Here is a 15,988-nt window from a genome sequence, read left to right on the forward strand (position 1 = left end):
CTGGGGAACTCTGCCTTAATACAAGGCTAGGGAGGCCCTTGGGCCTTTGATGGAGGGGAAGGTGGTTGCAGGGAAACTGAATGAATGTTGCATCTGTCTTCACTGCAGGAAGTAAAGGACAGATCCCTGTGCCTGAGCTAGTTTTCACAGGAAGGAGATATGAGGAACTGAGGTAAATCATGGTGACAGGAGAGAAAGTTCTGGGGCTCGCTGACAGATTAAAAATGGAGAATTCGCCAGGTCCAGGTGGCATCTATCTGAAAGTTCTTTAAAGCATTCAGATGTGAAACTGCTCAACTTCTAACAAAAATATGTAGCTTGCCCCTGAGATCAGCCTTCGTAGCGGAGGACTGGAAAGTGGTCGGTGTAATGCCAATTTTTAAAAAAGGGACCCAGGAAATTACAGGCCAGTTAGCTTAAAGTGTGTTTCAAAAACCTTTTGATAAAGTCCTTCACCCAACAAGGTGCATCACTTTACACTTGATTACATAGTGTTACCATATTTCAAAAAGTAAAAACCAGGACACCCCAAAAGTTGTTGAGCTTTTATAAAAGGAAGACCCCAAAATTGTTGGCAGCCCTATGCATAACTATCTTGTTGGTTACTGTGAGAATAAGATGCTGCAATAGATAGATAGATCTTTGCTCTAAGTGGCTTTCTTGCAGAGGGTTGGTGCGACGGACCCCTCCTCTGACTCTCAGATTCCCCGTTGCTTTATATTTATCTGTGTCGAAGAGCGGGACTCTCTTAAACTCCCGCCCCACCAGTACTTCGAGGTCCGCCTAAAATAGCAATCTTCCCTTCCACTTAAGGTCTTTTAACAACAAGGGTACACCTATCCAGCTACCGTGGCCAGTTACAGGCTTGGCTCTGGGTTACTGGGAATAAAGCTCCTTTTTGCCTTAAAGTCAGGGCTTCCCTCACTTAGGGTCCCTCCCTGTTACTGTTACCTCAGCACACAGGGCAACAGTGTGGCACTCCTGAGCTTCTCGTCCCTTCACCCCTCTTTCGTGTAACTCGAGGACCTGACTTATCACCCTGTCCTAGTGTCCCTTTCTTCAAGTTCACCACCTTTTGAGCCCGCCCGCCTTGCTGCAACAAACAGTCGACGGCATTTCTTTGCACAACCAGAACAAGACTTTATTTTTAATATAACACATGGATTTCAGTATTTCCTTTGTTTACTATATCATATCTTCATTCAGTGGAATAACAGTAATTCCAACTCAATCTTTCCTAGTCACCACTATCCTGGCCCCACACCCTCTCACTTCCAGTCACCACTCTCTCCCGCCTTCTTCCTCCTGACCAATGGCTGCTCCGAATGTCCTGCCTTTCAGCAGCCAACTGTCACTCTATCAGAGTGAGTGCAACTTAACTTTTAACACCCTGGAGATACTCCCAAGTCCTTAAACTAAGCCCAATCCGTCACAGTTGGCCTTGAAAGGAGCTGGACTTCGATTGGCTGCTCCAACACAGTGATTCTAATCATTTGGGGTAAAAATCAGTCGGCATCAAAGACACATAGATTCCACAGGAAGGTGAATCATCCATATACATGGATAAATGTATATTGATCAACTAATGTCTACGTGCCTAAGAGTCTCCAGTTTTCTACAGTCTTTGGTGTGAGAGAAAGTTTGTGCCTTTCTTTAGAGAACTGAAGCTGCAAGTCTAACAACCCTTCCTATGGAGTGAACTGTTTATATTAGAATGGTAGATTTGGAATTAAATTCCTCTTTACATTCTGCTTCAATTCTCTGTGGAATTTCATTGCCTCTGCTAATATCCTTTGATTACTGCCAGCTGACATTTTCTGGCCTTGGGCTGTTCTCCCAGATTTGCATGTGAAGTATGTCACAGTTCTTCACTGTTTTCACAGAATCATAGAATTATAGAGTTGGAAGGGACCCCAGGGGTCATCTGGTTCAACCCCCTGCAATTCAGGAATATGCAGGTGGCCCGTATGGGAATCAAACACATGACCTTGGTGTTGTCAGCACCACACTCTAACCAACTGAGCTAACTGGCTTCCTGCAGCTGAAAAAAACTCTGCATTTATTCAAGTTAATTGAGAAAAAGTATGTTCATACATACAGCAGAAAGGATTGTCACTTCTTTACTCAGGTGCTGCTTCATCAGTCTTGTCCTTTTGTAGTTGCAAGTCATATTAGCCTATTTAAGGGCTAAGATATATGCAAAATACCCCCCCCCCAATACCTGCACCCGGTATTTCCACGGCACAATTTGCACCACCACCACTAGTCTGAACATATGAGATTATTAATGACACACAGTAGGTGTGCTTAGGACCAATGTCCTAAGCGACTAGCCTGTGGCCCTGCATAGGTTGCCTTCCTGCCCTGCTTGTGTGAACAACTGGATGGTCATTGCTGGAAATAACATGCTAGATTAAGTAAACCAGCCTTCCCTAACCTGGGAACCTCCAGATGTTGTTGGAGTGACCAAAGATCATGATAGGATGATAGTTGTGGTCCAACAACATATGGACAGCAACAGGTTTCCCACCCCTGGCCTAAAGCTCTGGTTTCCATCGTGGTGTTCTGCTGCACCAAAAGCTTCATCATGCTGCCCACATGACCTGGAAAGCTGTCTGCGGGCATACGCCGGCTCCCTCAGCCTGAAGCAAGATGAGCGCCACACACCCCATAGTCACCTTTGACTGGACTTAATCCATCCAGGGGTCCTTTACCTTTACCTTACCTTCAACTGGGCACTGTCTGTCAGCTGATATTGGAGACTGCAGACAAGGGATGGGAGAGGAGCCCATCTAATGTGGGTTTTAAAAGCAGATCATAACTCAGATTGAATAATAGATCCACTAACAGTATCCTTTACAAGGTGATTCAAGGACTGCAGAGCTCTGTCTGTTATATGTGTGCGCGCACATGCATTCTTGTAAACTTTTAAAAATAGGTAATCTAGCCACTTTCTGCCTGGAGCAGTTATTGCCACTGTGGGCTTTCAATGATGCTCCATTGTTCTCAGGGGGAATTGAATAGAAAATATTCTTTTCCTTTTCTTTTCCTTTAAAAACAAAGCAAAACAGGCAGCTTGAAAAGAACAGCACAAGCTCCAGCCACCTGGCCTGGCCCTCTAACTTCCCCATGCTAGGAATGCCTCTGTGGGGGCTAGAGGCAGTCATGGGAGAAGAGAGCAAGATGGCCAGCGGGCAACTCAGGAGAATTCAGGGGGCTTTGGGGGTGCAAAATTTGATGGAATCTTCAGCTGTTTTTTTCAAGAGCGAGTGAGAAGGAAGATCATGATCAACATTCGGGCAGGGAGGCATGGGATTGGATGACTGATTTTTAAAATCCTCATGCCCTGGCCTAAAGAACGGCTGTGATTTTATGCATGTGCTTAGAGTGAGCTATCCAATTGCTGCGTCTGCGTGCCATTGTGCTATGAAATGTTATGCCAGCATTGTGGGCAGGTACATTGTCACAGATGTTCCAGGGATGGGTGTAATCTGATGAGCATACTGACACATGGTTAGACAAAGAAAACATTTTTTCCCCCAGCTGAGTGTAGAGATCAAAAAGCAGCTGTTGTTTCCTCCGTTATTCCCCCATAGTTAAGCTATTATTGAAGTCGATGCAATTTCTTATGCAATTTCATCCCAAAGTGTCTCCTCGCCCTCAGAATGCCTCTTTGAAACTTCGCTTGCCAGCACCTGCTTTTCTTTGTCACTTTTCATTTTCCTTGGGCCTAATAAGAGCCAAGTGAGAAGGTGTTATTTGCTGTTTCCCATTCATTTCAAAATGGAGGCATGCTAGAAATCGAGGAGAGAAAGAATAGTAGCTCAATTGCTTGCTAGATTACCCTATACCAGGGGTGTCCAACTTCCAAGAGACTGTGATCTACTCACAGAGTTAAAAACTGGCAGTGATCTACCCTTGGGGGGGGGGGTTCAGGTTGAGGTTGTTGAGCTTTTTTAGGAAGGAAAGCCATCCATGTTTTGGGGGGGTTCAGGTCAAAGTTGAGCTTTTTTTTAGGAAGGAAAGCCCTGTTTTGGGGGCTTCAGGGCAAAGATGTAGAGGGAGCCAAAGTTGCTGAGCTTATGCTTATTTGGGTGGAGCCAGTGATCTACCAGTGATCTACCACAGACGTCCAGTGATCTACCAGTAGATCACGGTCTACCTGTTGGACATGCCTGCCCTATACACATATATGTAAACCTGTCCAAGTCCAGAAGTGGTTGTACCTCAGCAGATAAAACCATTAAAGTTTGCATTCTCTTTTCATTGTTTGGTCCTCTTCATCCGTTAAGACAGCCTTTGCCCTTTGGATTACAGCTCCCATCGGTGACAGCCTGACTTTAGGATTCTGGGTCTGGTGACATCATAGCTGTGCAGACTGGGGCTGATGGGAATTGTAGTCTGAAACATCTGGATCACAAACTCAGACTGACATCACAAACTCAACATTTTGCCATCCAACACAAAGCAAAGTAAACTCCGAGAAATCCAGTTTTGCCCCAGTCCCACATCTCAAAAAAATATAGAGCCAAAAATACTCATTAGGAAACATTCAGCTCAGCCTTATCAGAAATGGTTTGGGATAGTTTCCCAGAAACAGTTTTCAAAAATGGTGAAACAGCTCTTGTGGAAATTTTGGTCCACAGTCCCTTTTAGGCACAAATAACTTGTCGTTTGGTGTTTTTTTTTGGGTATGTGAGTGTGTTTTTGAAATACCCCAATGTTTCATAAATGTGAAGTGTTGCCATGGAAATGCTGAATATCATTAATGAAAATGCCCCAGATGTACAGCTAACCGTGCATCAGGTATGGGACAGAGGATTTTGTCCTTTTCAGCAGAAGTGGACTCTGAAGCATTGCCGCCAGACATATATGCAAGGCACCTTTCTAATGACCTTGCTGTGCGGTCCCACAAAGCCAGCCCATTCCTTCCTCCTGAGAGAATGCTACCTTTGATGAGGATGCGTTTCTGGCTTTAGTGTCATAAAAATATATAGCCCTCCTCAGCAGCAGTTCCACTGATCAGATATTTTTAATTCGTTAACAGGACAAAATGTTATTTCTCTTGGTGGCTGGGCAAACTATATAAACTAACTGGCGCCTCCTGGTGGTTGTCTGGGGGCCTTATGCTCTTTGAAGGGTTAATTGATAATGTTGGCCAACTGCAGAACTGGCTCCTTTTAACTAATGTTGAATAAGATCACACACCCCTGCCAGCCACATATTTGATATTAAAGCTATTTAAAAAATATGAACAGCTACCTGAGTGTTCTTTAGATAAAATGATCTGCAGCTATATATTTTTTTCCGAGTTAAAAGCTCTGACTATGTGTCAGATGATACATTTCGTTGCCAAAAGAAGCCCCTTGCTGTGCATTGAGGGGAAGGTCAGGTCAGTGACAGAGTCTGAACTCCCAAATTGCTCTTTGAGTACAAAGAGTTGTCAGAAGGCTAGTTCACAGTGGAGAAGAGAAATCGCGCTTGCTTTTGAGCTCAGCAGCCTTGCTGGAACTGGAAAGCTATATAATAATAATGTACTAACTTGATTTCCACAACACTGCAATGTTTGAAATTGATTCTGGAATGTTCCTGAAACTAGAGTTTGGCTCCAGTGTGGACAGCCCCCCCCAAAAAAAAAGGCTTGGGAGAGAAAATCAATTTACTAAACGTGGAAGAGAAATGCTGCAAGCTGGATTTTGATTCATTTATTGTTGTTGCTTAGTCGTTTAGTCGTGTCTGACTCTTCGTGGCCCCGTGGACCAAAGCACACCAGGCACTCCTGTCTTCTTGATTCATTTACACATAATGCAGTTCCACTTATCCACTGTCTAGCATGGAGGCTGCAAAAAAAGCAAGGAGAGGTAGACACTTGAGAGTAGCAAATCCTTTCCCCCCCCCCCAAACCTTTTTCATTCCTAGAGCTGCCAGCATCTGCCAAGGCACCTGTATTTTGAAAGCTGATGGGACACCTTCAGACAATCACTTAGCCAGCCAAGCCTTTCCTGGCACGCAGTTGCTCCAATGAGGGATGACCTCCTTGATTTTGTATCTCATTTAGCTATAAAGGTACAGGATCCCAGCCAGGAGGGAAAAGGAGGATGAACACAACGACTTTTCACTAGGAAATTAGGCTAGCTGAGAATGGCCTGGAGGTCACCACCAACCTCTCGCTTATCTTTTAAGGCTACCCCCTGTGTACGTCCACCTGAAGAAGCAGGTTGGCTATGGAGGAAAGGTGCTAATATGCACAACCTCTTGAGGAATTGTATTCAGTGCAGGAGTAATATGACTGAGGGTTTTCCCATCTTATTGCTTCAGAGCACCCTGGAGCAGGGAAGGGAGTATTTAGGGAGAAGGGCAGTGTCCCATCCTCCCCTTCAGACCACATGCAACTATTTCTCAGAAGAACTCATGTCTCTGCTTACAATGAGCTAGCACAGATGTTATACAAGCTGTAACAGATGCTTTCTCCTGATGTAAATTAGAATCTATGTGTAGGCCTATTTATTGATACTCCCCCCCCCTCCAGAATTCTGAAATGGCATGTGTGAACCACTGGGGAAATCCTCTCTTCCTGGGAGATTCTCAAACTCCCTAAATGTGGTTAAAAGCACACAATGGAAACTTGTCAATGGGAGCTGCCAACTTTTGACTAGCCCTCTTTACCTGTGCATCATATCACAGTTTGACATGCTGATTATTCTTTTCCAGGCACAAAGAAGAGAAGGTGATGGGAGAAGCTTGACCTGGTTATATTTTGCAAATTACTGTTCTGTTCTTTATGGTGGCTCCAGCACAAACCTGGGGTTCTATCAGAAGTTCAGTGGTGGATCCTGAATAACTCCCAAGTGAAGCAGGAGCAAATGTTGATTCAGCAAAAGCTAAGGGACGCGGGTGGCACTGTGGGTTAAACCACAGAGCCTGGGCTTGCCGATCAGAAGGTCGGCGGTTCGAATCCCCGTGACGGGGTGAGTTCTCATTGCTCAGTCCCAGCTCCTGCCAACCTAGCAGTTCGAAAGCATGTCAAAGTGCAAGCAGATAAATAGTGAAGGTAAACGGCATTTCCATGTGCTGCTCTGGTTCACCAGAAGCGGCTTAGTCATGCTGGCCACATGACCTGGAAGCTGTACGCTGGCTCCCTCAGCCAATAATGTGAGATGAGCGCCGCAACCCCAGAGTCGGTAACAACTAAACCTAAAGGTCAGGGGTCATTTACCTTTACCTAAGGCTTCGAAAGGGCCATGGCTCAGCCTGATTGCTAGCTCCTTAGATGTTGGGAGAAGTCAATTCTGTTTAAAGGGGCTTTGTCTGTTTTAAGTGCTGGCTTCTACAGTGTTTTTTAAAATAATTTTTTAATTAATTTTCCAATAAAAACAGCCTATTAGCATATCCATAATCATAATCAAATTAAAAACAATATTTTTTTTAAAAAAAAACAAAATTAGAGTCTAAATTATTAATTTTTTTCCGGGCTCCCCATAGTCTGGACCTCTTGAAGTATATCTCCAATATATTCATTCCTGCCTTCTTTTTGTTCTCATATTTTCCACTTTTCGATCTTAACGCTTTAAAGTTCTCCGTCCCTGGCTATGTGATTCTCAATCATGTCATAAATCATATATCCTTTCATCCATCAAAAACAGCTTTATTTGTAAATATGTATTTTTCTAACTGTGTATTTGCCATCGCAGCTTTTCCTGACTTCATTCCAATCTTCCAATCCAGGCTGTTGTCCAAGTCTATCGTTTAGAGTTTAATGACGCAGCAACTCCCATGTTGTTAAGTTATTCCAATCTGGGCTGTTGTCCAAGCCTGTCATTTGATGTTAAGCATACTGTCCGCAATACTGCAATGTAAATGAACTGTATTCCACAGATATAAGTAATTTGGCGATCAATCAGCTTTCGGAGACCACACAATCCCGTCTTTTGGGCCCTAGAAGTGTGGCTGCTAGACATCCATTTAGCCTTTTCTCTCACCCATAATAAAGAAATTCTACAAACAGATGCACTGTATGTTATCCCAAATTATTATCTCAAGTCACTACAAAGTCAGCCAGCAAGCATCTCCCACTTCCCTCAAAAAAACCTCTCATTTTTCTGTGCTGCGTCATATTAACAAGCACCATCTTGTTTCTTTTATCTTTATCAAATCTTTCAAGTCTAAGCAAAGCTGTGCAATTGAATACTCAATTATAAATAGGAGTCCATCTGTACTTTTTTAAAAATTAGGTTTCTTAGTGAGGCTTGGCGTAGAAAAACAATTGTAGGTATTGAGAAGAAAAAAAGAATATACCGATCACCTCCGTAATCCAAACACCATGATGAGAATCTCTTTGAAGTCCGAGCTTAAACACCAGGGACTGTGCAATTCTACAGGTTTTTTCTCAGTCTTCTTTGGTCCTGAGGGAATATCCATCCCCTGTCTCTCCCACTTCCTCATTCGTCATTCTCATCATCTCCTCTACAGGTGCTGCTAAGTGCCCTCTCTGCCTTTGAGCTCTTTGCTTTCCTACTTTTAAAACTCGCTGGGTTCTGAGAGATGGAGGGTCTGGAATGTTTTCTAATAACAACACGTCAGCTGGGTGTTGTTCAGCTGTCCCATAATTTCCCAGCTTTTCCCCTCATCTGCCTCTGAGCTGTGACCTCCCTCAAACCCCTGTTGTAAATCTATACTGTCTTCCTCTTCCTCCTCCCTGGAAGGATCAGGATCAGGAGGTGGCCTCCACCATTCCTCATCTGCCCAGTCCCTGATAGGTGGTATATAAATTCATTCATTCATTTATTCATTCATAAATGAATGAGTGAATGAAAATGGCTTCAACTTCATTTCCCATTATTCTCAGATAAGGTTAGAAATAACCCTCATCTGAACCCTGGAGAACTTGCTGTCAGTCACTGTGGACACTAATGAGCTGGATTTAACAATGGCCTGACTCAGTATAAAGCTTCTAACATCAGGGATGATGGGAATTGTAGTACAGCATCATCTGGAGGGTCACTTATTTCCCACCACTGCCTTAAGGGAAATGGAATACAAATTGTCTCTGTCTGCTTTGGAACCCTACTGAGGAATAGCTCAGTCAGCAGAGCATGAGACTCCCGATCTCAGGGCATGAGCCTCACATTGGACAAAAGAATCCTGCATTGCAGGGGGTTGAACTAGATGACCCTCATGGTCCTTTTCAACTCTACAATTCTATGATTCTATGACTCTGTGGACAAGGCCACAAGCTTGCTGTTTCAGGATCTAGTGAATTTTTCAGAACAACAAACTGGGCTTGGGTTTACGCCTTCTGGTTTGTGGCAGCTGTTGGGTATCTTGCTCACGATTCTTCTGTTTCTTTCTTCTTCTTTTAACTCATGAAAGATTTGACGTTGAACTCCCACAAGCAGATTGGGGATCACAATTAGAGAGAAGGGGCTATTGTGGGTACAAATGTGAGCAGTTGGTTGTACAAAATTGCAAATGACCCTTTTCAGCTACAAGGAAACTGCTAATATGCCGCCTAATTATAAGGCCCTTTCAGAAATGTGAAGTGTTACATATTTGTTACATGTTTGCTAATAATTATTTCTTCAATTGATGTTCTACAGGCCAATCACGAAGCATTTTGATGAGTTTAATATAATTGAACAAAGCAACATATTATACGCTATTTAGAAGCCTCAGCACATTAGTCCTCCATTAGATAAAAAGCCAGTATTATTCTACTGTTATGGCAAGATTCAAAAGAAATATATTAGGTCTTGATCAGCATCATCTTAACCCCACATGTTCAGAAGCCATTATCAGATTGCTAATTTTGCTAATAGGCTTCTTCCAGGACATAGCATGAATGGAAATGAAATAAGTGCGAACGCTATTCACCATTGTTCACTTTGCAATTAGTAAGAAGTTAGCAAATGAAGTCCAGCCTATATCTGCCTCATTGCAGGCACAATGAAGTCACCCCAGCTCCCTCCCTTATCTATTTGCAGCACAAAGGGACTCTCTTCCAGAGTGATCTGCTAGAGGTCACCACAATGTCCTCATTTGTTCTTTGGCTTCCTTTGAAGCAGATGAAGAGCTGAGAAACATGGCTGGTGGCATGGCAGGTGGAGGCGGGCATTATTGCCAAATTAGTACCTTGTCTATTGGCCTTTCAGCTTTGTTCTAATCGCTCCCCTTGTCTGAAACGCAATGAGGCAATCCTTCCATATTTAAGTCCCGTGCATTAGAGATGAGGAGTTAGCAAAAGCTTCAGCCTTCAAAAGCAAAAATGAATGATTCAAAATAACAGTAAGCACCTTTCCCCACAGAATATTCTTTTGCCAGTGGCAAGTAACTTTTGCCAGTGGCAAGTAACTTTTGCCAGTGGCAACAGATAAAAATATAGACCCAACTGAAAGGAACAAGCAGCTCATAAAATGTTTTGTTTCACACTAAAAAAACACCAAAAACTTTACATCCCCAACCTACACCCTTGTGCAAATTAATTGAAACAAACAATGAATTTAGTAGTTTATTGTACAAAAATGTGAACTGTTGAGGAACTGATTTGGATTCCTTTCTCCTTCAAATTTGTATTCAATGCGTCACTCGTCTTGCGGGGATCCTTTTTGTTTTGTCGAAGCAAGTAAGCGTCATCTCTAGGAGCTGTTTTCTTCTTACGACCACACTTTCCTTTACGTTTAGGAGAAACCGATCTGGTTTCCTGCTTCAACTTGATGACATGGCTGACAGTTGCTAAGCTCACACCAACCACTGAAGCACTCTCTCGATACGTCTTAGCTGTGTGTTAGTGCAGAGTTATGATTTTCGTACATTTCTTAGGTGTCACATCCATCTCCAACGGCCGTTGAATTACATCTGGTCTTGTTTCTAAAAGCTGAAATACTGTAGCTGCTGACGTAATGATTGCATCATACACTACAGCAGTCAGACAGGATTCTAAAATCTGATGCAATACAGTAGTTGCTGACGTAATGATTGCATCAGCCAACATAAAAAATGATCAAACTGACTTTTCGTGTTTGTTTTGAGTACAGGATTACGAGTAAGATAGAAAACATGCTTTATTTCAATTAATTTGCACAAGGGTGTATGCATATTTAAGTGGTAGCAAAGTTTATTTATTTCCAGATTTCTGTACCGCTGCAGCATTAAGTAAGTTTGCTACCAAGTGAATGTACATAGAATTACAGCCATATTTAAACAAAATAGTATTGTTGTCATTTCCCTTCTGTCCTTGATGCTGCTTTCTAATGTTCGCAGGATTGATTTCTGTTAGGGGCAGTTGATCTCAGCCAATCAGGGATCACATAAAGAACATAGTGGCATTATGATTCGAATCAGATTTGGCTGCTGATCTCATTGGGGGCAAATCAACCAATTGAGCTTGAGTGCTGTGCTTCCTGAATTGGTTACAGGGGTGACTAACTGCTCTCTCCCTCTCTTTTTGACATGATTTCTGAAAGACTGCCAAAAGGGCAATACTGTTGACCTTGTGTAAAGGCTTTGAGAAAAGTGCTCACTCCTACTGTAACCTCTCTTAAGTATCTACCAGAGCAGTCCAAAGCACAGAAAGTTGGTGTAAGTTACATTGCCTTAAATTAAGCCTGCAAATTTCATCCACTTGTGTGCAGAGGAGAAAAGTTATGGTATGATTGTTTTTAGATTCCCATTATAGACAATGGGAGTAAAACAGAAGTTTGGATTTAACTGATCAGATTCGGGCCTGAATAACTGATAAAATTAGAATGGCAATCCTAAATATATCAACCTGATTACAAATGCTACAAATACAAGGCAAATTTTGTAGCCATTGTTACATTTTCTACTTCAGCGAGGCGCTGGCTGGTGTGCGGCAACGAGAAGGGCGATTTGCATTGTCACGTGCCTGGCGGCCGCCAATAACCAACACTGACCCGCCGGAAAGGAAGCCGGCCGGGTCACGACGCGGAGCGAGCGCAGCTCTCAACAGCCACCACCACGGGAGGGTGGTTTTAGACAAACTTAAAGAAGCTGGCTGGATGAGCTCAACCTGAAACTTGCTGAGCAAAGGATTGTGCTGGCAGAGAAATCAGCGGCTTGTGAAGCCTTATTACAGGAGATTGCAACCAACACAGCAATTGACAAGTGTTTCTTACAGTCATAGTTATATAGTCAATATAGGGCGGCACAGAGTTAAATTTTTTAACTTTTTTAATGGTGGTGTGCCTCGTGATTTTTTTCATGGAACAAGTGTGCCTTGGCCCAAAAAAAGGTTGAGAAACACTGTTCTACTTAATTCTCCTTGGAAAATTGTTAATCATATGAGTCTTCTAAGGATGGGCCAGTCCTGGAACTATGAATTGCAAACACCCCACATATCAGGAACTGGCCCAAGCGTTTTGTGCTCTTCTTCCTCTCATTACTGTTGGTCATTTCCCTAGACTGGGGTAGCCAGTGTGCAGCCTACTTGACTACAACTCCCACCATATGATTATTAGCCATGATGCCTGACACTGATGGGATTTGGGGACCAACAACATCTGGAGTGCCTTAGATAAACATGGCAAGCACAACCACAGGGCATAGCCCATTCTTCACGAGGGCCAGGTTTTGTGGCTACAGCCTTTGAAAAGATCCTTACTTGAGCAGTGACATGCTAGTATTCTTAGAGTAAAATCCAAAGAATCCTATAAGCCCAAGCTCTAGGGTGAGGGGTTCACACATGCCCAGAGTCTGAGGGTAGGGGTTGAACTTGAGTTTCTTGAACATTAAGCCCCTCTCACATGGAAATCTAATGTTTAAGCAGTGGGGAGTTTGAAAAGCAGTTTGATAAAAAAAATTGTAGGTGTTTGTCTGTTATAACAAACAAATAAACACACCCCAATAGTTGTACCTAGGGATTGATTAACGTCCTCTGTGGAAAACTTAATTGTTTTGCTATTCACTGAAATCCACAGTATAATCTTGACTTAACATTGGTCATTTTCCCAAGATCCCCTAACTCTTATTTTGCACATGTGCATTAAAGAAGTGCAACTTCAGACCTTGTTGTGTATTCTGCCACCATGGTGCATGTTGCAATGTCATGATTGGTTGGTTTCACATGCACCTGTGAGTACATCCTGCAGCCGTTCTTATGAAGTGCTCTGGGATGGAGCCAAAAGGGACAACTGCATTGAGCTAGGTGTGGCAAAGTGGCAGGTTACAGCAATCAATATCCGGCCTCACACAAAGGTTGCAGCGATCTAGGCTTAATGAGCATGTGCAGACATGACAAACTAACTTGTCATCAGTCTCAGGATGCAGCTGGTTGTTTTTTAACCTATCAAATCTGACCATTTGTGACTTTCAGCACCACCACTGGTTCTGCCCAAATAGCTGTTTGCCTTATCCTCAAAACTAGGATCACAGTAAAAACAAAGACTTCAATGCCATTTATGAATGTGCACAATCAATTTTTGGGGGTGGGGGGTGGGGGCAGTTCTTCTCCATTGCTAGTCACATTTTAAACCTTTGTACTACTGAACATCTGAAGAAAAGAACGGAAGTAAATATGCCACAAATATTTTTCATCCTCTGCAGTTTCATGATAGATTATTCTGCAAGTGACTGAAGGATTTGGAAACTTCCAGTTGCCGTTTCTTAATTGCATCAACTCATAACAGTGGATTTTATAATGCTAAGCTGCCTTAATGTATAGTGCTTGATGAGCCAGTTTGGATTTTCATTGGTTTAGATGTAGTTTAATTTTCTTTCCCCCTGTAACTCTTTTATTGCAATCCTTATTTTTAGCAATCTTTTATTATACTCTTTTTCATGTAGTGAAAACAATGCAGTGTTTCCCCCAAATGAATAGCTTGAAGCAAAGCAATAACATATTGGTATTTTAATTCACTTATTAAATACATGCACTGAAATTTTTAAAAAGAAACAAGCCTAAGACAGCAGCTCCCCCCCCCCGCCATTTCCCCCTCTAGCATGCCGAGTTGCATAAGCTAAATTATTTACAGTTTGTAGACTCACAAAAGAGAAGCAGATTTGGGTTATTTGCTTTTCTGATAAGAAAAGAGGATTGAAGTTGCTGTGATATGCTGCTTTGTTAATTTCGTATTTGCTCCCTAGTGTATAAAAATCTTTTAAAAGAATTCACTCAAGTACTTGCAGGCTCTTTTGAAACTGCATGGAAGTAGTAAGATTAAACAAAACATGAAAAGATCTTAAAAATATAAGTCAGCAAATGTTTGATAAAAATAAAAGTGCTTGGTAGCAGGAAAAACCTCTTTGGAGCTCTGTTTATTTCTTCTCCAGGAAAGAGGCCTCCTGCATGTTGCTTGAGAGAAGCCCTGAGGCTCTCTTGGCTTCCAGTGATATCAAGCTTCCAGTACTAAAATAAAAGGGGTTTGCAAAGTATAAAGAAAGCAGTTTGTTTGTTTTTTAATGACCAAAGCGGCATTTGCTAATGAAAGGATGGCGATCTACTGCAGAGCAAAAGTGATTTATTTTTTTTGCTGTTTTTGAAGAATTTCATCAGTGAAAGTAGAGGTACTTACCCTGTTTCCCATATTTTAAGACGTAGTCATAAAATAAGCCATAACAGGATTTTTAAGCATTCAAGGAATATAAGCCATACCCCGAAAATAAGACATAGTGATAGGCACAGCAGCAATGCTTGCCATGGCAGGAGGAGGAGAAAAAAACAAGACATCCCTTGAAAATAAGCCATAGTGTTTTTTTTGAGGAAAAATAAATATAAGACGGTGTCTTATTTTTGGAGAAACACGGTATATGTGCTTGTAATTGGTCTTTCTTTGTTGCAGAAACACAAAATGCCAACCACCCCCATAACCACTTTTTCCAGAGAGTAAATGTTGCTGGGGGTGTCCAAGTTGCAACTGTTCTAGAATAAGTACCAAACTATCCATGGGAATGAGAAGCTATTTTTCATTTATTTAAGCAGACTTACATTGAAGTTTATTATCATGTGTCCAAATACAATGCAGGACAGGCTATTGTGAACATAGGAATACAATATATAGTTGCAAGTGGAGAAGAGCCATTTGCGAGACAAAAAGCATTTTAAGTTGGGATGGAACCGTGTGTGTGTGTGTGTGTGTGTGTGTGTGCATGCCCATCACACTCTGGTCCAGTCACATAATACTGTAAAAATGGCAAAGTGGCTATTCATTATTTTTATACACTAGGAAAATATGTGCTTGAGTCAAGATGAATCTATCTTTGTTTAGGGCATTAACTGTTAAGAGGCACAGAGGAAGCAATGAAACTGGATTATAATCACTCATACTGCATGTGTAATTCAATTAAAGTTACTAATGACATTTTTTAAAGGCTGTCCCAATACATCTTCCAAAAATTGACCGATTTCTCAAGGGCAACAACTTGGCTGACCTGGGTAAATACTGACTATAGTCGTGTATGTTTCTCCTGAGTCAGGCATACCAAATGTTTAAGGCTTTTTTTTGTTTTCACCTTTGTAGGTCCCGACATCTTGTCCCCCACTGCGGCTCCTGTCATCGTAATTCCTCCACGCAATACAAGTGTGGTCGCTGGGAGTAATGAAGCCATCCTGGAATGTGTGGCCAATGGCAGGTAATGTAACAGCCAGGACAGACTGAGAACTCATTTTAAGGAGCATGTTGACCCTGAAATAGGAGAGAGGACGTCTGTTTAATTCAAAGTGGTAATATGCAGAATTGGTCCCCCCCCCCCGAAGTGTGGAATCTAAACCTAGTGAGTGGAATTGTATTCCTAGTTGCCACTTCCCTGTGAATGCAGAGGCATTCTTGATCGTAATTAGTGCCGTCTTCAAAACTGAGTTATAATGAAACTCCCTTCCATACAGCTGAGTCCCTAGAGTAGTGTTTATTTTCATAGTGATGTACATTATTCCCTGAACTGCAGAAAGGAATAGGCAAGTTAAAAATAATAATAATTTTGTCAGTATTATTTATACAGAAGATTAAAGTTGTGCAACTCGTCTTGGTGGACGGGTGTC

General features: G+C 42.2%; 1 protein-coding gene across 4 annotated transcripts in view; it reads left to right on the plus strand.

Annotated features, from left to right (window-relative positions):
• Nucleotides 1–15,988, plus strand: part of SDK1 (sidekick cell adhesion molecule 1) — a 584,684-nt gene that overhangs the window by 328,884 nt on the left and 239,812 nt on the right. For all 4 annotated transcript variants that reach the window (XM_035130977.2, XM_035130978.2, XM_035130979.2 and 1 more), the window contains exon 6: nt 15,471–15,582. In XM_035130977.2, the coding sequence (XP_034986868.2) occupies nt 15,471–15,582 (112 nt within the window). The remainder of the gene's footprint in view (nt 1–15,470; nt 15,583–15,988) is intronic.

This window comes from Zootoca vivipara, chromosome 14 (assembly GCF_963506605.1).
Source record: "Zootoca vivipara chromosome 14, rZooViv1.1, whole genome shotgun sequence".
In the NCBI taxonomy this organism is placed as follows: Eukaryota; Metazoa; Chordata; class Lepidosauria; order Squamata; family Lacertidae; genus Zootoca; species Zootoca vivipara.